This window comes from Dermacentor silvarum, chromosome 9 (genome assembly GCF_013339745.2).
Source record: "Dermacentor silvarum isolate Dsil-2018 chromosome 9, BIME_Dsil_1.4, whole genome shotgun sequence".
Taxonomy (NCBI): domain Eukaryota; kingdom Metazoa; phylum Arthropoda; class Arachnida; order Ixodida; family Ixodidae; genus Dermacentor; species Dermacentor silvarum.
In genome coordinates, this window is record NC_051162.1 from 155,929,944 (window position 1) to 155,953,961 (window position 24,018).

At 47.0% G+C, this 24,018-nt stretch overlaps 2 protein-coding genes across 26 annotated transcripts in view; one reads left to right on the forward strand and one right to left on the reverse strand.

The window, feature by feature from the left end:
- The window catches only part of LOC119464555 (serine/arginine-rich splicing factor 5), a 337,955-nt gene that overhangs the window by 26,441 nt on the left and 287,496 nt on the right, over positions 1-24,018 (forward strand). The gene's annotated exons all lie outside the window — the stretch shown is intronic.
- LOC119464013 (protein sel-1 homolog 1-like) overlaps positions 711-24,018 on the reverse strand; it is a 398,467-nt gene continuing 375,159 nt past the window's right edge. For 11 of the 24 annotated variants that reach the window (XM_049656632.1, XM_049656613.1, XM_049656618.1 and 8 more), the window contains one exon: positions 711-967. Coding sequence is in view for 13 of the 24 variants with exons in the window: in XM_049656629.1 (XP_049512586.1) it covers positions 1,176-1,301; positions 2,691-2,813; positions 4,013-4,185; positions 6,463-6,537; positions 7,008-7,173; positions 10,994-11,142; positions 11,922-12,009; positions 12,320-12,382 (963 nt within the window). In the remaining 11 variants the exon portion in view is untranslated. Of the gene's footprint in view, positions 1,302-2,690; positions 2,814-4,012; positions 4,186-6,462; positions 6,538-7,007; positions 7,174-10,993; positions 11,143-11,921; positions 12,010-12,319; positions 12,383-24,018 lie in introns of all 24 variants that reach the window. The other 13 variants (XM_049656636.1, XM_049656628.1, XM_049656635.1 and 10 more) reach the window with 5 other exon arrangements.

Sequence of the window (24,018 nt, forward strand, 5' to 3'; positions counted from 1 at the left end):
CACAATAGCGACCCCTTTACTGGCAGCATCTGTCTCAGCAGAGCTTAGGGGACAGTGAATATGATGAAACACACGTCATCTCCCATCGAAAACGCCTATCTTTGGCCTGACCTAGGAACATTTCAAAGCAATAATGGTAGCTTGTAATGTCCGATTACGATATTTACCCAATTCTAACGTGCACCTGCTATCTCTATGTTATTTCTACTTTGGACACATAAATAGCGGGCACGCGTTTGATTCGGGGGCACGTTGGAATTGGCTAGATACTGTCAAATGAATCAGTGGCGACTTTTGATGTTTTTTATGCATCTTGTTCAATTCGACCTGCCGGATAATTCGATCAATTTCATCAGTGCCATCTGGGTCAAATTAGCGGAAGTCAACTGTAACGCATTTTAGAAAATGTGATTTACAATAATTTTGTAGAACAGAAAAAAAAAAGCATGTTTCTGTACATATTTTTTCCTGGGATGGGAAGTATGAAGCAGCTCACAATGCAACAGATAATTGCTTTGGCTACTGGTTTTGTCCTTTAATTTTGCAACTTCAGAAACGAACGCTTAACCAGCTTGTGCTAATAAAAACAAACAAATATTCTAAATTTAGCATTTTTACCAACTCATGTGCCCACACTCATTTAGGCAGGCCTGCACGTGGTGAAAGCAGCATATCACTCACAAGAACAGCAAACCAACATTTTTGGTGACTCTCTGGTCTTTTTTTTTTAATCTCGCAACTTTTGAAACAACACGACAATACTGTCCGTGCAACTAAAAATGGCTGCCCTCGTTTGAGGACAGACAGAAAAAAATCGAAAACAAAATTTACCACCCCCCTCCCATCCCAACACCCTTGATGATGACGACAGTCCCTTTCTATGTTGCTCCAATGCAAAACAACACACGAAGACCATGGGCTTCTTCTTCAGCTATCACGTGCAAAAGAAAAGTTCTTGGAACGGCCACTTTTTTTTTTTTTTTTTGCAACGCGCACACAGGTTTTGAGCTTCGAAGGGAAACGGCACCCCGGACGACTAGTAGTAGCAGTTTTGTTGGTTTTTGCAGTTCGGGAAAAACAAGAACACCGTAAGTCACGTGACGCACACCCGCGTGGTTGTTGCGCGGCACCTGAAGAGTCCGTCAGAACGGCATCTCCTGATTGGACAAGGTTCTTCACGCCCGCCTGAAGTAGACCAGCACGCCGAGGAGAATAGCCATCACGGTCATGACATACAGGTCCCAGTCGGGACCGAGCGCATCGCTTGGGCTGAACTTGGGCAGCAGCTTGTCCCACTGTTGCTGCAATGACAAAGCCAAGGAGGTCCTCAAGTTTTCGCACCTGGGAAGGCACTGGCTGCTATAATTGGCTACAAAACATTAACCAGGCTAGTCCTAGAGTACACAAAAGCAGTTAGGTCACCTGACTGTTTTTGCCACGTAAGAAGAGGTTCCAGTTCTGTCCATAATGCGAAGGCTGTGATGTGATAGCTGGGGCAATACGGTCAAACTTTGTTTTAACAAAGTTGCATGCAACATAATAATACCTTCATGCAGCAACAACTTCATGCATGCAATGTAATAATACCTTATAAGCATATTTTCATTAAACGCTGATATCAGCAAGAAACATTTTAGAGTTACTTCGTTTTATCTTGCAACTTGATACTCCAGCCATAGTAGGCACCAGAAACCAGTGTATCAAACACAGGCTTGAATAACAGCCTGCTGTCACTCATTTTTTTGCGTGGGCAGCCACAGACTGAAACGATCTGCCTGCAGACATTGTTCATGCAAACCACACACATTTCAACGCTGCCATCATTTCTCTCTTTTGTTAACACCCACACCACCTTGCAGGGTCATTGAGGTATTTTACCAAACACTTGCGTAACGAATACTGGTTCAACAAAATTTCTGGCACAATGAAGCTTTCTTGATGCTGATGACTTTCGATGATGGCATGACGAGTCGAATGAAGAAATTAAGTTAAAGTGACTGCGAGAACAGCCAAGACGGCATTACGGCGACGGTATGGCACTGAATGTCTGACGATAGCATGACGACAATGGTGGCCACGACGGCGTAATCACGACTGAATGATGGTGTGATTACGCTAGAATGGCGAAGAAGGAATGATGTCGATGGAACCACGAAGGCAGTAGGACGACGACGGCATGACGATAATGGGATGACGTTTCTGAAGTGATGACAATGGTAAAATGACAGCGTGACGACGACAGCATGACGAGAATAGTATCATGATGAGAGGAGGATGACGAAGTTTAAGTGATGATGATAGAATGACCACATCACGAGGACACTTTGACAATGAATGTATAATGACGATGCTATGATGATGATGATGGCATGACAGCGGTATGAAGACAATGGGATGACAGTGGGTGTATTATGACGATGGCGTGACCATGACGGCCTGATGAGAGACGGATAACGAAGCTGGAGTGACAGCATTAAAACGACCACGACATCCGGATGACAGTATGACAATGATGCAACGACCCCGAGGACATCACGACCACGAGCAGATGCCTAGTGGCCCAAGCTATTAAGACAAATTAAAGGAAAATGTCCACTGTTTTGCTCAGAAAACGTTAAGATGTCGCATGACGGTGACATAAAAGTAAGAAAACCTCTTAAGATAAGCCTTAAAGAAATGAGTGGACTCACCTCTTTGAGGTAAGCAAACCCATACAGCAGACCGAGCTTTACGAGCGCCAGGGCGACGGGTAGCTGGGCGTCAGCGCTTGTCTCAGCGGCCATGTCGTAGTAGCGTTTGGCCAAGTGGATGTCCTGTAAAACAATGGCAAAAAAAGAAACAGCGTTTCCTCGTCAGGGTCCTCTTCCATGCGTTACAGATAATGTGCATACATAGAACATCTTGGTTTTGGTTTAATCCTTGCATTGACTATATTTGCTGCAGTGGCTATTGCACGCCTTGGTGGATGTGGTCCGGCCAGGTGAACAGTCTACAGTCTCTCAATACACAAAAGTAGGGCCATCCTTCGAACTTTGCCGCCTCTTCGTTGGTTCTCTGCTGTTCTCCGACTAGCACCATCACGTGACACCGAGCACTTTTGATTTCTTTGTTTTTTGTGTGGAAGAACAGCATGCACTTTATTAAAAGGTTCACCGGTGCCATTTTAGTTGCAGCTGCATGCATACGCGACGGCTGCGTGCTGTCGCCTCTGTCGTGAACGCGCCCCCTGAAACAGCACACTTCCTGAGGGCCCACTGCTGTCCACGATGAGCTACCGTGCGTACGCTTGTAGGACATGATTTGTAAAGGAAGCCACTTGTTTTGCACCCCGGACAAGGAGGCGCACAGCGAATATAATTTGGCTGCTTGAGATTGACTGCGTCAACTTTAACGAGCGGCCATACTTGTGTCTTGTGAGGTAAATTGGAAGCTCCAAAATCGTGGTGGATACTACAAGCTTTTCCACTGCGTGCTTGTCCCACTGATGCCACATAACTTATGCATTTGTGTGTACGGAGTGTTTCAGCAAAATTACGTGCTGCAGATTGGCAGAGGATAATTCCATTATATCCATTATTTCTAACTTGATTTATACAAGGCTGTGACTACGCTGTGAGTAGTGGCTGATAACCTGGCTGCAAGCTCAAGAGCGTGGGGTCATTGTCAAAACTACGTGTTGAAGGACATAATGCCCACGTTTTTGTTTTTCTCTTAAAGAGCTTGGCAAATTAGGGCCTTGGCGGTTTCGCACCTGCAGCAGCGCTCCGACGCTTGCACTTTCACGCGTGCGCCAGCTGAATTTGTCGGGTGAAACTGAAGTTCTTCTGACCTCTGCGATGCCCGCGGAAATGAAGCAGCAGCGGAGCGACCTCCTTTGCTGCGCGACGTCACATGGAGTGGATCTCTCCGCCATGTTAAAACCACACAACCTGATATTCCCGTAAATACCGACAGGCTAAGACACCCTAGTATCAGAGTGCAACAACAGTCACTGGGTGGTGCAGGCATTTACCTTCTTCAAGCCCAGCCCTTGCTCGTGCATGTAGCCGAGATTAAACATGGCCTGCGCATTGTGCTGCTGCTCGGAGGCCATGCGATAGTGGGTGGCGGCCGTCTCGTAGTCGATGTTCGTGCCGTAGCCATAGTAGTGGTAGTCGCCCAGCTTCACCCGTGCCACCGAGTAACCTGCAAAACATTCCGCCAGCCGGCACACCGTTTATGCAACCATTGAAAGACGATACAAATCAAGTGGCAGACACCAACTGCAGTCACAGAAAAGGTGAAACTTGAATAACTGTACAGAGTCAGTTAAGGGAACTGCCCTAAGCATCACACATTAACAGCACTAGCTGCCCAGCAGCATAAGGGATGGTGGTGACAGCAGTGAACATGAGGAAGACAGCACAATGATGACGGCATGATGGCTACAACAGCTTGTCGACGATGGTGGCCGATGATGGCATAGCAAATGCCATGATGACAGCCTGATGACTTTAAAGACAGCAAGACAGCTCACACATGGCAGACTTCGTGTGGCGTCGAGCGATGCCGCACGAACCTTTGCTATTGAGTTTGCCACTGAGTACACCTATTTTCATATTTTTTGGAGCTTGCTTTGGATAATGCGATTTTCGGACGATACATTATATTTTGTGGTTCCCGTGAAGATTGTATCAATGAGATTCCCCTGCATACTTGTTGCTTGTCACCACCGTGACTTTGAACGGCAGGCATTGATTTCTTCCTCAGCAGGCATTGATTTCTTCCTCATTTACCAAAACGATCGTTCAGTAAAATATTGTTAGTGGGCCCTTGGCCGGACATAATATCAATGAAGCGAGCCATCATGGCTCTCTTAGAATAATTAGTTAACACAGGCCTAGGTTCTAGGCCGTGAACGGGCCCTTCGATCACGAACCTGTATATAATCGCATACTACGGCTTGTCCTCAACATTGCTCCTCAGTCCCCTATTCTTGCCCCCTTCCCTTGTCCCCCGAGCGGAGTAGAAGGCTGGAGCACACTCTGCGGTTCCTCAATATTTTCTCCTATCACACTAAAGCTTCGCTTCACATAGATTCCAGCATTGATCTTGGCTCTGCATACCGTATTTATTCGATTATAAGGTGGTCACGATTATAAGGCGAGGGTGGAATTGGGGGGAACCAAGAAAAAAAAAAAAAAAAAGCTCGAGTATGCACACCAATATAAGGCGATACAGAGTAGCCCACGGATTATCGAGACTCGGGGGAGGGGGGGGGATTGCCTGAACTGCTAACACAGCCAAAATGCAAAATGGCGACCATGAAATTGAGGAGGGAAGGGAGCTTCAACACGCGGAATGCGGGTTATATGCGAATTTAGCCTTTCAAAGTGGCTTCATGGCAGCACGAATTTCTCCTCATAGTGTGGCTTCACGGCGCTACGGCGGGCACTGCCGTAAAGCCACACCTAAAGGCAAAACTTGCGTATAAGGCGACTTTGAGGCTAGAAATTCTGGGAAAAAACCTCGCCTTATATTCGAATAAATACGGTAATTCATTTGTAACTACGTGCTGCCTGAAGAACAACATGCGTAATTTTTCAGTGTAACTTAGCCAGCAGCATCGAGTTTCTTGTACAAAACAAGTTTGTGCTGTTTTTTCAGTAATTATTCATCTGTTATGCTAATGAACTTGTTTGAACCAGTTTAAACCATTACTTCTTCGCTCCGGAGTTGAACTGGAACTGAACAGTTTTTTGGTGAACAGGAACGAAAACCGAAACGAAAAAAGTTGCAGTTCGGCACTCTGGTTTCTATGGCAACTGCCTCGTAAAAGTTTGTGGGACTAGTCGAGCTATGGCTGTAGATTCAGTAATTGGACTATCTTCTTTCCAAGGATGTGTCATGAAAATAAGCTTGAAATTAACCTTAATTTCTTGAACGCAGAACAGTTCTCACCAGTGGCCACAGAGGGAAAGGGTGACAGCGATCGGCAGCTGTGTGAGAATCGAACACGAGCGCATGCGCGCCCATGCAAGAAGAGGAATAACCGATGGAAATTGGCTGTAACATATGCACAGGCGACTGCTGTTCCATCTTCGAGCAGTCACTCACTACAGCTTGAAAGGAGCAAGCAGGCATGCAAGTGACAATGAGCGTTATGGAACATCGTTTCAGCGCGCAATGAAACACGGACGAGAAGAGAAAGACAACATGAAGCGTTTTCTTTCTCTTCTTGTTTCTCTTCTTCTTGGCAAAGTTTAATTTTTCTCTGCCATACGGCGAGAATGAAGTTGAGGAAGAGGTGGTGGCCTGACGGTGACGGACGAGAAGAGAAAGACAACATGAAGCGTTTTCTTTCTCTTCTTGTCCGTGTTTAATTGTGCGCTGGAACGATGTTTCATAATGCTAATCCCAACCAACTAGCCCAGCTGTCCACGCTTAGCAAGTGATAATGAGGGGCTTCCCCGCTTTTCTCACCTTGTGTCGCAGCTCGGTTCCAGAACAGCAGGGCCCAGGCGAAGGTCTCATTTTTCGGGAAGTACTTGCTTTCACCTGTTGGACAGAGGGACGATTTGTCATCTGCCACAACCATACAGTCGAATAAAGTGAAATCATGGGGTTTAACATCCTACGTAACTCATGGGCAGGGAGAGATGCCATAGCATGGAAATTTTGATTAATTTTGGCCAGCTGATGCTTTTTAATAAAGCGCCTAGGGCGCAGTACACAAGCACTTCTGCATTCTGCCTACAGTGGAATTAGACAGTGGCTTCCGATAATTGAACCAGCAACCTTGGGCTCAGTAGTACAACGCCATCTGGGGGCTCAGGATTAATTTCAACCACCTGGGCTTGTTAAGTTGCACCCAAAGCATGGTACACCAGCGTTTACGCATACCGTCCCCCATTGGACTTCTCTACTCCAAGTACAGAGCTAACGCACACAAATACTCTTGTTGACAGCCCACTCAAAGTGGGTGAAGATAAAAACTTTTCAATCCCAGACACTGTAGCCACACCCACCTCTGTCCAGGATGAAGGCTGAGTTGCTCTGTGCCACCTCGTAGCCGAGCTCGGCGAGGAACGCGTACTTCACAAGGGCGGCGTCCACTCGGCCGTCCCGGTAGTCGGAGTACGCCTGCATCAGCTTCTCGCTCCACCGGCCGCGCTCCGCCACGTTCTTGAAGAGCTGCGGAAGGAAAAGGAAGCGGGATGCCGTCACGGCCGCAAGACATTCTCAGTGCCTGTGCTTCGCACAAGATACGAAGACCCAAAGCTGCCCAACAGTGCAGTATAATTGCGTATCCGGCTCCAGACTGCACATTAAGAAAGAGGCACGAGTTCAATTGCCAGTTGTTATGGTTGGCAAAGTTTAATTTTTCTCTGCCATACGGCGAGAATGAAGTTGAGGAAGAGGTGGTGGCCTGACGGCGACATGATAATTTGCTGCCGACAGTGTAATGAAAAGGATGGAAAAATGGACACAGTAAGCCCAGTTTCGAGCTTTTATCTGCTGCTGCAATAAATGGCATCTGTTAGAATCAGGTAAGCATGGTATAGAGGAGTGGCTGCTTGGGCTAACTGGTGATTCATCTTAGGGAACAGCTCAAAGGCAGACAAGGACGTAAACAAGACGAAGGCGAAATTTGACTAGAGCCCCTAAGCCACTCTGGGCTCACAGTGAGTTGCAGCTGTGTATAGCTTTACAATGAATATCCAGCCACAATTTAATAAGAAAATGATGCTGTAATAGCAAAGTTACAGGTGCTTGACGAACAACTATGCAGTGGCTGCAGTTTCTGGCTTCCATTCGTTACCTCCCCACCTACCCAGTAGTTATTCTCTCCTACTTGTGCACTCTTACCAACTCCATGCAGTGCATTAAAAGTTGCAACAGCTGGCTCTCATCATACTGGCTCTATCGTGCCTTGTCAACCGACCAATCAATAGCTACAGTAAAAGCTCGATGATACGATCACGGCTAATACGAATTTCCGGATGATACGAATTTTTCTGTGGTCCCGGCCGAGCCCAATTACTTTGCAACGTGCTAGAGAACGGTTGTTACGAATCGATTTTCAGCCTGTGTCGGTTGATACGAATAAACGCCGCCCCACCGACGGCCGCGAAAGAGAACAGCGCGCAGTCACGCGCTTTCTCTCCTTCTCTTTTGGTGCGGAGACGCGGCGGCGGACAGCGCGGACTCCGCGACTGGGCGCGAAGAGTTTGAAGCGGTGGCGCTTCAAGAAATAAATGCTTTTTCCGTACATGTGCCTGAGTGAGTTCACCTCTGACTCTTTAATTTAGCTACAGTCGAATCTCGTTAATTTGAACACGCTTATTTCGAACATACTGCGTACCGACAATGCTCTTAGCAGCGCGCCAAATAACGCGGCGGCGCCTCCGACCGGCATTGCTCCGACATCGCCATAGAGCAAAAGCTCAGGAGAGACCCCTCAATGCCGCGCGCGAAGGAACGGGGGGAAAAAAAAAAAGAACCCGCGGCGGAAATTTCCCCCTCTCTCAAATTGCAAGGTTGCCGTTTCTGCATCGCACCGGAACAAGCGTGTACGTGCCGACTAGAGTGTTCTAGACAACCGTATTCTAGCACACACTAGTGCCGACGTCTCAGCCACGCGGATAAAATGGCAGTGAACCCTTCTCCTCTATTTTCTAGTCACATGTTGACCTTGCACGCTGCGGCAGCAGCGCAGAGGGAAGCAGCGGCGGAGGCACAGTCGGGCCAACGAAACTGCCACGCCCGCAAACGCTCGCTTCCCCATAACGGCAGAAAACGAAACTTCAGGGGGCGGCTAAAATAAGCTGGCGCCAGCACGGCGGCGGGCGCGCATGGAGTCGAAGGTGAGAGAGCTACGAGGGAGTTGAGAGGGAGGGCGACGGGAGCCACCGAAGCGGCGGAGTTGACGCAGCCAAATCCGCTTCCCTGCCGCCCTCCTCCCTCACCTTCGGCGGTCTCCGCGCGCACCCGTGTGCCGGCGCCGCCCGCTCGCTCCCTGAAGCTTCGTTTTCTGTCGTTATCGGGAAGCGACCGTTAGCCGGCGTGGGCAGTTTCGTGGCCCGCGCTTGCTATGCGCTTGCGCGCCGCGATATTTCACGACTCGCACCGTTCGTGCATCGTGCTATGGGGCACGAATACTTCAAAAATACGTCCTTTTAATTCGAACAAATTTTCGGGCCCCTTCGAGTTCGAATTATCGAGATTCGACAGTAGTTTTAATTGTGTTTCGATGATACGAATTTCGGCTAATACGAATATTTTTCGTGACCCCGTGAGATTTGTATCATCGAGCTTTTACTGTATTTCCCTTGGTGACGTCCCGCACAGGACCCTGTTGGCATCACAAAGTGGAAGAAAGAATAGGAAAAGTCCTGAGGGGAACACGAAATAGTGTTTTTGAATTTGTGGCGTCCCCACGGCGCAGAACGCTGCTATGTTTACCAAGTGTGTGTTTATAAAAAATGTGTTCAAAATGTTAGAGGTGCTTTAGGGCCTTCAACTGACGCTTTATTATTTGTAGCAGCAATCAGTGACACCGAAGTAACTGAGGATTGAAAACAATACAAAGTCTGACTTTCCTAATTTCGACCCTGATGAGACCGACGAAATTGAAACACCCTGCTGATTTATTTGGCAGTGTGCACACCTGGATCGCTCGTTATGGCATGCCACACACCATAACGACAGACCGAGGAAGACAATTCGAATCGTCCCTCTTTCGGGCTCTCTCCCGTCTTCTAGGCGTAACACACACACGAATTACGGCTTACCACCCCAGTTCCAAAGGCATGGTGGAACGCTACCACCGTCAATTGAAGGCATCATTGCGTGCGCATGACTCAACAATTCCATGGACAGAGCGCCTGCCTCTGGTTATACTAGGTCTTCGCATCGCGGTGAGAGAAGACGCACAGTGTTCATCCGCAGAGTTGGTTTTCGGCACAACACTTCGCGTACCCGGCGAGTTCTTCGCCTCGGAACCGACATCAGCTGAACTACACTCTTACGCCGACCGCCTGCGAACTACTATGGCTACTGTCGTACCACCGCCGCTTCGTCAGGATTGCAGGACTGTGTATATTAGCCCATCATTACTTTATACCAGCCATGTCTTCATCCGTCACGATGCCACTCGCCCCATTCTAACAGGCTCTCGAGTCAAACATGTGTTCACTTTCAGTGTCCAAAGCAGAAAACTAATGTAGAAATGACATTGAAGCTCCTAAATGAAGTAGAAATCTAACGCACAGCTGATTTTTAGCAAGAAAGATGGGCGAAGGTCTAATATGTGTTGCACAATGATGGCAGAGTTTCTAAAGTTGGCTTCGCCGCAATATCCCCGTGTTATGCAGAAAGAATACAAACACTGCAAAGGGGATTTTGGTTTTCTCTCCGACAGACTGTGCAGGATATTTTTTGGCCCAATTTTTATGAAAAAAAAAAAATCTGCACATAAGAATTTGGTAAATAGCAAAGACATTGTGAACTATAGTTATCGATTGAAAATCTTCACAGGGCAGGTCAAAAATAGGCATTCTCGACAGGGAAATAAGATGTGTTCAAAGCATTCACTGTCTTCTAAACTTCGCTTAGACAGATGCTGCCGCTAAAGGCATCACTATGGGGGTCACCATACGGGTCAGGCACGCATGTGCTGACTGGTCAGGTTCGAATTATCCAGCAAAGGCTAATTTTACGATTGAAATAACAAACATTTGGGTCAATAGAAATACATGGGCACCATGCATTTCCATGGGCACCATGAATGTTATAACAGAAGTCAAATTAACAAGTCTACTGTACACGAAAAAAAAAAAAGTTGTTGGCACATGCACCTTGTTCCCGGCCCGTTTGTGCAGCTTCGATGATTATGCGGTTGTAGTAAGCATGTTAGGGACTGCAAACTGCAGACAAGCACGCATCCACGATACCTGCCAATATTCGCGGTGGTGAATGTGATTAACGTGGCACGTGCAGCCAACGCACTCACCTCAACGGCAGTGCTGCACGATCGCACTGTGCCCGTGCCCGTGGCATGCATCTGTGCCAGGTTGTAGAAGGCGAGCACATGGCCCGACTGGGACGCCAGCGTGTAGTACTTGATGGCCATCTTGAAGTCGCGCAGCACACCCAGCCCATCTGCAGGTCATGACAGGAGAAAGATGGATGTCAATACGTAAATACTTATACTCCAAACGTTAAAGCGAAGCTTTCTTTACACAGCCGAAAGGGTTTTGATGTTGCGGTGGTTGGACCGTGAAGGGGAGGATTGAACAGTGAAGCCATAGTAGCACAAATAAAACAAACACACTTATGAACATAACGGTGGACACCACAGGCGCTACAATATCAAATGATTTATTACAGTCCCCTAGAAGACCAGAAGAAAACATACCAAATAGACATGTGCACAGGTTCATCACGGCAAAAAAAAAAAAAAAAAAGATGCATCTCACTTCCAATCACACGCAGAAGTACCGCTGATGCAATCCGCGGCTTTTTTATGATATGCAGCCTTTTTGATGGCATAAATTCAAAATCCACTAACTTCAGTTACTTTGATTTTAACTTATTCCTTTAAATGCGGCTCTTCCAGAAAAAAAAAAAGCTTTTTTTTTTTCTCCCCCATGTAATTAGATAATAGCTCCTGAGCAAAAGCTTCTTAGGGGGTTAATCGTCTCAAGTTGGGTGCCAAGTGTGATGTGCCGTTGTGGCTGCCGGTTGTCTATGGGTTCTGGGGTGTCAAAAGACACACCTAAACACAATGGAGACCAGAAAGGGAGACTGCCCCCTCTCATTTATCCCTCATGGCAACCCTTGCACGCACGAGCTCGGTGCCGGCCTTCCTCATTTTTTTCTTCTTTGCGCACGGAGCGTCTACTGCTCTAGCTCATGACAAGGCACAAAGGGTAACTCACTGTAGTACATGTTGCCCAGTTGAAGCTGGCCGTCCACCCATCCTTGGTTTGAGGCAAGCGTGAAGTACTTGAATGCCTTCTGATAGTCCTGGAAACGAGAAGAATGTCTTCACCGGTTGCACCACGGATGCAACGCCACTAGCCAAGCTGCGAATTTCTCGCCAACTAACACACACGTTTTAACCTATCATTTCTTTTAGTTTTGTAATTGTTCCTTGAGAGAATGGAGTGTTTCTTTAAACACTCTGCACGAAACAGATTTTGCGTGTGTACTTAAAAAAAAGAAAGAAAAGAGACACTATTAATCTTGCATTTGCTTGAGTGTGGAAACTGCCTACGAAGTTCTTTAATTATGCTAGTTTATTACTATGCTACCTTAGTATAATTACATTACTCACCTTTTCAACGCCTTTGCCATGCAGGTACATGAGTCCAAGGCCACTTTGCCCCACAGCGTTGCCCTGGAGAAAGAAAGAATAAAATTGTAGAGTCGCGTGAAAAGTGCACACGTCATGTCTGTGCACGAGCTCACAGGGTGACACCTGAATGTACGTGACAGTAAAGGTATTCTCGTAAAAGCCTGCAACAAACAGTGTTTACCTGAATCTAATGTGCAATCTAAGTGGGTTCAAAGTATAAGAGTATAAGAAGAAAACATGCATCTAAATCTAAGGTGCGCATGACTTTATAAACAAGAATAAAGTAGCAAGCTTCCGATTCTTGCACCCAAAAAAAAAAAAAGACAGCCAGTGGAATTACTTTCATGGAATGTAAGTGTTTGCACCTAATGTCCACTACTTGACATTGCTTGTGCATTACCAAATGGATAAAAAATCACATTCTCCCGTTGGTAACAGCCTACCATCACAGAAGGTGTGAATACCAGTGCAAGAGAGTGACAGAACTAGTTTTTGCATTGGTAGGCAACGATGAACCACTGTTCTCATAAAAAAAAAAGAAAAACTTTATTCAAGAAAGTTACTTCACATGCGCCTATGGTAACGTAGGCATGTTACATGTTTTTGGCGATCCAGAGACACGCATGTCTTGCACGATGAATTGGCTAGTCAAGACATGGGTCACTGCCCCGTTTGCGAAGTCATTCAAGAAACGAGGAATACAGTAGACTTCAATTAATTCGACTCTGGTTAATCCGATTTTTTGGGTAATGAGATACCTACCGAAGGTCCCGGCTAGCGCTCATGTATTTCTATGGGTCCAAACTTTAGTTATTTCCTTTCTAAAATTGGTCTTTGATGGATAATTCTAGCTTGCCCAGCGTACCCGACCCCTATGATGACCCTAATAGTGACCCCTTTAGGGGCAGCGTCTGTCTCGGCGGAGCTTAGGAGACAGTGAATGCGTTGAGTAGACGTCATCTCTCGTTTAAGACCCCCAATGTCGGCCTGCCCTAGGAATATTTTTAAGGAATAACTGTAGCTCACAATGTTTGATTACAATATTTGCTCAATTTAATGTGTGCTTTTCAAAAAAGAAAAAAGAAAATTGGGCTGAAAATTGCCTGCACGTTGCAATTGGACAGAAACAAAAATAGTCTTCGCAGCATCCGTATGCTTTGTCGCAAAACACAGATGTACCGCGGCGAAGCTAACTTTAGAAAACCAGCTGCCAATGTGCAAATACATTGGACCCTTGCTTATTTCTCCTGCTAAAATATAGGGTGTGCGTTAAATTTCTACTTTGTTTAGAGCCTTAACGTCATTTCTATGTCACTTTTCAAATTCTTTCCCATAGAAAGTGGACACATGCTTGATCCGGGCACGTGTTAGAACAGGGCAACACAGTCAATGACAATTTTTCGAGCATGCCCAGTAATCCGCCTTTTTCACGGCGCTACGGCGCATGCGCCCTGCCCTGCGGATTAGTCGCGAAACGTTTTGGAAGGGTCGCGCGCGCGGCCGTGCGGCCCCGTCCGGGGAAACGGCCCCCCCCCCCAAAAAATGCGCTCGCACGCGCGCTACTGCAAGTGCAAACTCGTGCTGTGTACCTCGTTGAAACTTCACTGGTATATATCTCGACGTTGGTGCGGTACCGAAAACGTGCGTAGCGTAAGACTGCAACTCCACTTTTAACAGAAAGCGGCGAGGGCTTCGTCCAGACTGCACAGGGAACCACGTAGTTGCCGCCTTGCATTGATGGCTGTAATAGCAAATTTACGATAACCTCTGCGTTACACTTGGACGACACTTAAAAACACGTTGCTGACGAAGACTTCTTGTAGCGTCAGTCCTCGCTTGCTGGTAGTGGCAGCGTGTGCCCGACTTCACGTACTCGTTCAAGGCGCGGTAACACTGGCTCGATACGAGACCGACAAGACGCGCACGCCTACGATAGGCCGACCATTCAGCACTGTGTCGCTGAGACCATTTTATCATACCAGGCCTACAAGACGTAACCTACGAGCGCGAGTTGTCGTACTGCGACGGGCTTTCTTGTCGACGGCACCGATAAAATCAGCGTGCCGACCATCATTCGACCGAACCCCGCGCGATCGGCCGTCGAACCGATAACGCGATAGCCGCAACGGCTTCGTTAGTATATATAAATAATCGCGTTCAAAGTTAGTCAAAACATGCCTACGAAGTTGAAATGCACAAGATTCGACCCTCTCAATCCGTGCACATAAGTTTGAGCCAATGTTGATCCTGTTCAGCGGAGGTCAGGCCTGGCGCCGTCGAGTTCGCGCACCCGCTACCGGCGGATCTGTACTGAAAAGTAAGCAAGTTAGGATGAAGGAAACTGCTTTTATAGTCTAGTTCTAGCTTTAGCGATTGGAAATAAACTACTCTTCGCGTCGATCGGCCGCGTACACAATAAGCTGCAAGCGGGAACACAGCGCTGTGCCCAACGCCTGTGCCAATATCTGTACGTCACCGTTTCCGTACGCTGCCGGTCGTATTCGCAACGTAGATGAGTGGGTTTTTACGTGTTGGCATGCTGACACATTTCTTAATTCCTGAAATGTACTCGTTATCTCTGCGTCAAACCCGAAACAAGAGACGGTACATTCGGTACATCAGCATAAACAGCCGCTTCGCTCAGTTATATACCAACGGTGTCAGCGATGACATCCGCGTTCTTGCAGGAGAACAACACGGCCTTTAAATGAGCGCTTATGCGAAGCACTGTTTGCTCTAATAATGTTTTATGACACGCGCAAACTAACTATCGCGAAATTAAAGAAAAGCGAGAATCAGTAATAAATTAACAGCCCAATATTTGTAACTGGATCACAGCCGCCATTGTTTAAGTGGCTCAGCCGCTCATACTGACTCGTCTCACGATGGAACAACGCGGCTCATATGAGCAGATATGTGTGTTTTATTGTACGTTTTGACATTCTTTCATATCAGCGCCTTTTCATACATGCACCTTTCCCCCATTTTTTGACGCTAACAACGATCTGTGGCTGTAGATGCCGATGTAAACAAGTGCATCGCTTTGCTAAATCCGACACGGAAGACTGCGCACTCGAAAACATCTTATTTATGCGAAATGTCTAAAGAATGTGTAAAAGGAATTACAAAAAAAAGCGAGGTGCAAGTGCAGGAGTTAGCGCCAACAAACTCCAAAGCAGCCGCTACGGCACAGGGAACTCAGCGTGCCTTTATCGGCCGTACTGTAAACAAAAGAGCACACTCAGGCCTGCTCACCCTACATGTATATAGTTGGTGAGTTCTACATGGCTTCCAGGAACGACATGCTGCCCCCCAGAAGCCATTAATAATTATTCGCAAAGAAACGCACAACCGATGCGCACTTAACACGGGCGCAGGTTCACAAAAAAACCGGCGAAAGCCCCAGCCCCTACCAAAACGTTTCCAGCGGCGCGCGGCAGAGGGCAGCACAGGAAAATGAAAAAGGCGGAATCGGAAAGGGGCGTGGCTGCTGCTTTCGCCGCACCGCGGCGCGCGCCTCCCACCCCTCAACTCCCTTGCTACGGCTGCGCGCGAGACAATTTACGCGATAATTCGCGCTATAATGAAAATATCGCTTTATAAGAAACCGCGAGAAGTTGTGCCGAACAAAAAGGCACACAAAAGCACCGATGTCCCTTGACGCTATTTTTTTTTTCTTCTTTGCACTCCAGCCTCTGTCAGGATGATGCTGCCCGAAAACCGTACACTCGTAAGCCAAAGTTTTGCGGGAAAATTATTTCCGCGCGCTCAAGCGCAGCATGCCAATGGAAAGCCTGCACGCGAGAGAAGGCATTCGAGCTCTATCTGCTAGAAGGAATGCCAGCTGACTGACGAGGCAACCAAGATTTTTTTTTTTTTTTTTTTTGCGCGAATCCGCAGCCCGCAGACTTTTGTTTATGACTTGTATTTTCCCCAGCTTGACCAATTGACTGTCAAAATACGCCTTGGAAAGCGAGAGATATGACTCGGTACTTTTAAATGGAGAGATGAAGTCGCGGCAGTCTTGCATCTGTACATGCGAATGCGCTGTTTATTGTGTTAAATAAGCGTGTTAAATAAGCGAACTCATCGCGCGTCTTCCTGCACGAAGTATCAAGCTGCTTACCTGAGTCGACAGCCACGGACAGACATTTTTCACCAACTTTCTGAGCCATCAATAAATAATTGAATGCCATGTATGTATTCATGGCGAAATTACCAGCATAACACATTCACAATACCTACAATTTATTTACGATAGCAAACACACAGCACTTGTGCACACGCAGTACTCCTTCAAACGCGGAGAACTTTGCGGCTCAGTGGCTTACTCATTAGTTTTTTGCGGTAAGCCGCGAAAAGTCCGTAACGACTGCGCCAATATTTGAGAGTAGGGGCTTTATAAATTTGCTTGCAATTCATGAAGAAATCGCTGATGCATGCTTTTCGTTTGCCTGGCAAGCAAAAAGAGGGCAGCTCTCTAAGTGAGGACCAATTAAAGCTCCACTGCTCCAGTTTCCTCCACTAGAAATGCGTGAAAACTTAGACCAAGCTTTTTCTTGGTGCTCGACTTGCAGCACGGCACGCAGCAGTACGGCATGTTTTTGAAAAATACAGTAAATTACATGCAGAATTTCAGGCGAGATTATAAAAACAAATCACTTGCCTCAATTCAATGTGGTACAACAATGTGAAATGCATATGAAAGCATATATGCTAGTTACACAGGGCCTTCAGCAGCAACATTTCCAAGTAACATATAGTAGTTCGAGGCTTGAAGGAAAAGCCGCTTCAGCACCACTGATGTATCGTGGGAACTTCACAATGTAAATGCGACGCGCATGCAAGGGCCCCGAATAATTAATTCGGTCGGTACATCAGGCTGGAAAAATGTACAGCAAAATTATTATTACCACCGTGATTTCTGTATATGAAGACTTCTGTGAACACAGCGCTCGACCCGAGAACGTAGCCATACAGTGACCACGATGATGAAATACGTTTCTTTTTGAAGGGAACAGCGAGCGCAAGAAAAGAATGACGAGCGTGGTCAGGGGAAGCACAGCGGCAACTCACTCGCCAGAATACGTCTCAAGGCGCATGCAGTGCGCCACACAAAGTCGCGTAAACACTCTGCCTATGCGTTAGCTGCATCTCTATCATATTATGCTACAGAGAAACACCCTCCCTGTGTAAAGCCGGCTTAAGAATCTATCACCACGTGCCTTGATTATCGTGCAGTTTCTTGCAACTGTCAGTCCACTTTGGGCCAACAATCAACCTATCTTCACCACGTGCACGATGTCAAATGCGCATCTCTCCAAGCATCTCCACGGCCGCGACGCCGTCAGCAGAGGGGTGGGAATACAGCGCCGCCTCACGGCGCGCGGGGCAACTTCCTCAATTACATGTTTCCAATGGGGCGCGCGTAGAATGGCACGGCCGTAGCAACCCCGCCGCGCGCGCCGATCCAGGCGGCCGTGTTAAGGTGGTTTGCCGCCTGTTGCCCGCTCCTAGAACACGCGGCTAACCGGGCTGAGCGGCTGCTTTCTGCAGCTGCCGGCAGGCGGCGACACAACTTTATGTTAGCGCCGTCGCTGGAACAGCTCGCATTTCCATAAGTGAAGGCAAATTTGCATTTTTTTCCTTAAAAACCAGGCAAATAACTCCGGTAAGTGTTATACTAAAGGAAGCAGACCCCAAAATACGATCGTTCTGCAAAATATGAGCTAGAAGAGTCCAACGATGAGCGCAAAACCCTTTTTTTTTTTTTTCAGACAAGAAATATTCAGGACCGTCCACGTTGCAGTGGAGCGCGTCTTCTTGATTACCGCAGTTCGGTGTCATTTGCCCAACCTTGTGCTTCTCGATCGAGCAGCCGTAGGTTTGCATGCCAATCGCCGCCGCATCTCGACACGATATACGAAGAAACACTATTGCTGTTTCCGTGGGTTGTATACACGCGGTGTATGATCAGGCGCGGTGTTCTGGCGGCGATCCGCTCGAGCCCAGAAAACGCATCTCTTTAGCAATGGGGGTAAAGTTCGTGGCAAGACTGTCAGAAGTAGTGATTGCACTTACAGGCAAATTACAGTGCAAAGTACGAGTCCGCCGTAACAGTGACGGTGTTAACCGACGCATGCAAATTATCAACCAAGCTGCTTATCGCACTCCCTCCACGTCGCGTCGCTTGCAGCCGTCGCTCGCAAGTATATGTGGTTTCACCTGTGGTGTCACCAGCAAAGCAACCGGCTTGAGCGTTATCGATCTCTTTGGCATTGCTTGTCGACGTCGCGTGCATATCGTGCGACAAGGGTGAATCGCGCCCATTTCCATGACAAGAATGCAGGGGACGCAAACAGCAGTTAGCGGCGTCACGAGTTCATTATTGAAGCTTTTAGTTTCGGCGCTTCGGCATAGTCAATTAGTTGACATTTTCGTTAACGGGAACCGGGCTTTTACACATCTTCCACCAGTTCAGAAGTCATTAAGTTTCTCACTGTCTGTCGTGTTTTTTGCGAGAAAGTACCCAGATGCATTAATAATTAATTTAATGAGAATATCCCAGAGTCATGGAGTCGCAACAATTAGGTGATTTTCTCGAATACAGTTTCACTATATTCGAGAATCTCGTGCGTACGTTCCAGCAATCAATAGCTTAATTGAAATACGGAAACATATCTTGTTATTACATTCACCGTGATCACTAGAGCAAAAGCTCCCAAGCACATACGTACATATATATACCGGGTGTTCAAAATTAAACTTTAAGGAATTTTTAAAAATGGCCTGTGGCAGGTAGCATAATTCTTATCGCTGAGCTGGGTTGTTCGAAGAGGCGGACATTAGCAGCACGAGAAATCGAAACACATATTCAACTAATTAATAAAAATTGACTAATGAACTTCTTAGTTAATTACTTTACGGCACATATTGCAATTTACGAATTGTAACCAGTCAGTTTGCAAGACAAGTCCACTTGAAATGAATTTACAGGATGACACCAGTTTCAAGATATTTCCCAAACTGTGGGACGACATACATGGGCGTTCCAGTTACTTTTGTGCTTCCATGTATAAAACAGCATTTTGGTAAAAAAGTAAGTAGAATAACAGTGCATTTTTACAGCGAGTTCGATGGCGCATCTCCAAACTGGTGTCATTCTGGAAATTAATTCCAAGTGGATACGCCTGACAAGCTCACCGGCTACAATTTGTAAATGGCAATATATGTCGTAAAGTAATTCACTAAGAAGTTCATTAGTGAAATTTCATTAATGATAGTTAAATATGTGTTTCCATTTCTCGTGCTACTAATGTCTGCCTCATCGAATAACAAAGCTCAATGATAAGAATTATATGCTACCTGCCACAGCATATTTTCTAACAATTCCATAAAACATAAAAATGAACACGCTGTGTAGCATTTGGGAATATGTAAATATACTTAATCTTGCAAAAATGCAAGAACGTTCCCAGCTGTTTGGCAGAGAAGGCAGTCATGAAAGAAACTTTACTTTCCTGATACACACTCTTCTTAATCATACGCTAATCAGACTGAGTTTCAAGACCATTCCACAGGCGGTTTCCCTTGAGAAACAACCTAATATTTATGTAATAAAGAAAGAGGATGCAAGCACCCTTCGAGTAAAAACCAGGCAACACCCTGAAAATTTAGATGCTGGCAAGAACATTGAGCTTAACATGATGAAGTTCCAAAGAAGGTGTGACTGAACAAGTTCAATCTAACTGATGGTAGAAAATAAACCACTTCCAATGTTGATTTAACTGCTTAAAGTGTAACACCGATACTTGAACAGAAGATTTGAATTTTTTGTGCAAGTATATGTCCGCCTCTTCGAGTAGACTAGATCATGAACTGCATGGATTTGTTCGATTTGCCACAGGCAACCAAAACATTTATATCTTAATCATTATTATCTCCAAACTGGTGTCATCCTGATAATTCGTGGATCCGCCTTGCGAACTCAACGGCTAGAATTTGTAAATTGGAATATGGGACAATCGGCAATTAGTTAGAAACTTAATTAGTGATTTTTTCTTAATTGTATTGTTGATTATGCATTTATTTTTTTGCAAGTAATGTCCGCCTCTTCGAGTGGACCAGCTCATTAACTAGAATTGTGCTATCTACCACAGGCAACCTTTAAACATTTTTGAAAGTGTTCGCTGAAACACCTTGTATATAGTCACCCATTGTCCTCCCACCATCCACCCAGTACACCCACCATTCACCCAGCACGCACACCATTCACCCACCATCCAACCAGTACACCCATCATTTGCACAGGTCGCCCAGTATGTATTCCACCGTCCACCCAGTACACCCACCATTGAGACGACTCATCCAGTAGGTATTCCACCGTCTACCCAGCATCTACCCAGCACCATCTATATCGCCCATCATCCACCCCGCATACCCACGATGAATTCCAGCATGCCCAGCAAGTTATCCAGCATGCCCAGCACGTTTCCCGGCATGCCCAGCATAAAACTAATGATGGGCAATGCTGGGATTTTCAATAGGGTGGGTTACAAACTACCTATATAGTATAGTCTATTTACATTACCTATATAGTATAGTCTATTTACATTACCCTGGCCGCCATCTTAGGTCTCTAGCACGCCAAGAACATGCATTAAGAAAAGGGACAGGCAACAGATGCCACTCATGGTCTGAATCGGTGTAAGCGGAGCTTTAAAAGATTACTGCGCAAACCGGCACACTAGTGTAAGAAGCGCGCAGTCGTTTTCGGCGACCAGCACGTCCCGAACTAACTCACTCGAAATGATAAAAGCCGCGACGGCGCACAAAAAGGAATGGTAAACAAGAAATTGATAACAGTGGTAATGCTGTGAAAGCTGGCTACTGTCAAAAAGCAAACCATGTTGATGGCTAATAAAGTTTTACAATAGGGGCCCCTAAAGTTTGGGGCCCCAAAGAGCTTTGCGGGTGTTGGCATTGGGGCATGCAGGAATGAAGAGTTTTGGAATAGGCGTTTTGCGTTTGTGGATAGCATGCTGCGCTTGCAGCGTCAATACCATTTTATGATGAGAAAATTAATTCAGACTTTCGTGTTTTCGCCTTTAATTATAATTCAGAACTTATTCGATTAGCAGCATGCAGCTTGTTGCGCTTAGTTTTGAGTAACCAACTTTACGCACCTTCACCCAGCCAAGTCAATCCGTGATAGGCCTACGAGCCATTAAATGGACAATTTAATTCGGAATCAGCGGCGTATAATGAATCAATCTTCATTACACATGTTAGTTGAGAGAAAGCGATAAACGCAATTACTTCTTTTAGCTTACAAACTTCGCGTTACCACAAATCGAGCCCAGTTTTGTGCTAGGTTAGAGCCCTCGCTTCGATGGGCGCCGCCATGTTTGTTGACGAAAGCTTTTGGGGTAGCTTTCGGGGCTCCCAATAAATCGATTAAATAGCGTGCCCGACGCAAAACCCAAACACAGTTTCCCTCTTGCGCATGCGCAGTGGCTTCCACGCTCTTTGTCTTGGGCCCCAATACGTTTGAGGCCCCTATTCTAAATCTCTAATAATTGCTGGGGTTTTACGTGCCAAAACCACGATAAGATTGGGAGGCATGACGCAGTGGAGGACTCCGGATTAATTTTGGCCACCTCGGGTTCTTTAACGTACACCTAAGTACACGGGTGTTCCTGCATTTCGCCTTGATCGAAATGCGGCCGCCGTGGCCGGGAATCAAACCCGCGTCATCGAGCCAGCAGCACGACACCTCACAAGCTAAGCTCACACGGTGGGTGAAGTTCATGTGACGTGGTGCACTGATGTCATCGTGGCAAACATGTTTCGATATTGGCAGAATGAGTAGCTGCATCCGTGACGTTACGGGCAAACCATCTAGAAGTAAAAGCACCAGGACCCACCTTTGGCTCGGGGTCTTGCTCCCATTCTTGTTTATACGTTCTCGCATACTTGGCACAGTTCCCCATGTTTGGATTCTCCTGCCTGAGGAGGATCCGATCTTATCCAACCTATCGAAATGAATCTCGAATCTAAGAACGAAGAAAAATTCATCGAGCAGGAAAAGGAAAATGGCAGTAAAGCCGGTAAAGCTTAGCGCCAGAAACGTGGGGTAGGTCGAAAGCTGCGCCCGGCGTGATACTTCATCCGGAAGACATGGCCATGAACACACTGGAGCGTGTCATCCACCCGTGCTTCCCTTCTTTAATGTCGGCGCCATGGTCGCCCGACGGCCCCGACCCTATGTTATTGCTCTCCCTTCCAGAGCATAGCCATGTTAGTACAGTGTACTTTGAAAAACCCATTACTCCCAGGTTCACCCCGATGCCCTGGGATCGAGTGCCTAACGGTCAAGCAGGGTGTAAGTTTATGGGCATCAAAGATCAAATTCACCGGTTCAGACAACAGCGCAGAGAGGGAAGGAAAGGCGGGAGGGAGGGGGGGGGGGATAATTTCGCGCACGCACACACGCACAGCCAAGTGGCCGGCCCAGCCAGCTAAAACACAGCCTTCGAGATTTGCTTCCGCCCGATCAGAGCCACCTATGGAGCGTGGATTAGGGCGCCACTTATAGCCCAAACACAGCCATGTCGCAGATTTTCTGTAGCCCAAATATAGCCACATAGTCAACTCGTCCAAGTCGACGCCAAAAAATTTTTCCCGTAGCCCAATTTGGCTATATATAGCCAAACCTGGCAACACTGGCATTATGTTGGTTGTCTACGCTGAAAGATCCGTCAGGTCGCCTTGCCCCCTGGGCTCTTCGACTTCAAGAGTTTGATATCCGCGTTATACATCGTTCCGGGCGCAAGCATGGCGATGCTGATTCACTGTCGCGGTCACCACTATTCACCGAAACTGCGTCCATACCCACTATAGACCACTCTTTGTCAGCTCTTGACGTCACCACCGTGTCCTCTGCACAGCGCCACGATGCATGGATCGCTTCGCTTCTTGACGTTTTAACCAAGCCACCCACCCTTTCAACCACTTGAACACTGCGACGCCAAGCTTCGCACTTCAGAATTCGCGATGGCCTCTTGTACCGGAGGAGCTACTCGCCAGATGGTAGGAAGTGGCTCCTAGTGATCCCCCGAACGCTGCGCTCTAGAATGTGTGCGTCCTTTCACTCCGACCCACAGTGTGCTCACGGCGGTGTATTCAAGACCTATGAACGCTTACGGAAATGGCACTACTGGCGCGGAATGTTTCGCTTTGTCCGCAAGTTCATTCGCGGCTGCCACGAGTGTCGGCGACGAAAAAAACCACCGCATCCTGTCGCAGGTTCATTACAGCCCCTTCTATGCCCAGACGGCCCATTCGACCGCGTTTGAATTGACCTTTATGGACCTTTGCCTTTGACCACGGCGGGAAACCGATGGGCAATCGTTGCTGTCGACCACCTTACACGATAGACCGAAACCGCTGCTCATAACAGCGCAGGACGTCGCCTCTTTCATCCTCAATGGTTTTGTGCTTCGACACGGTCCTCCTCGGGAACTCCTCAGTGACCGTGGCCGCGTATTTCTCTCCGATGTAATTCAAGCACTGCTCCACCAGTGCAATATTGTACATCGGACGTGTACTGCCTACCACCCTCAGACGAACGGTCTGACTGAGCGGTTTAATCGGACACTGGGCGACAGGCTTGCGAC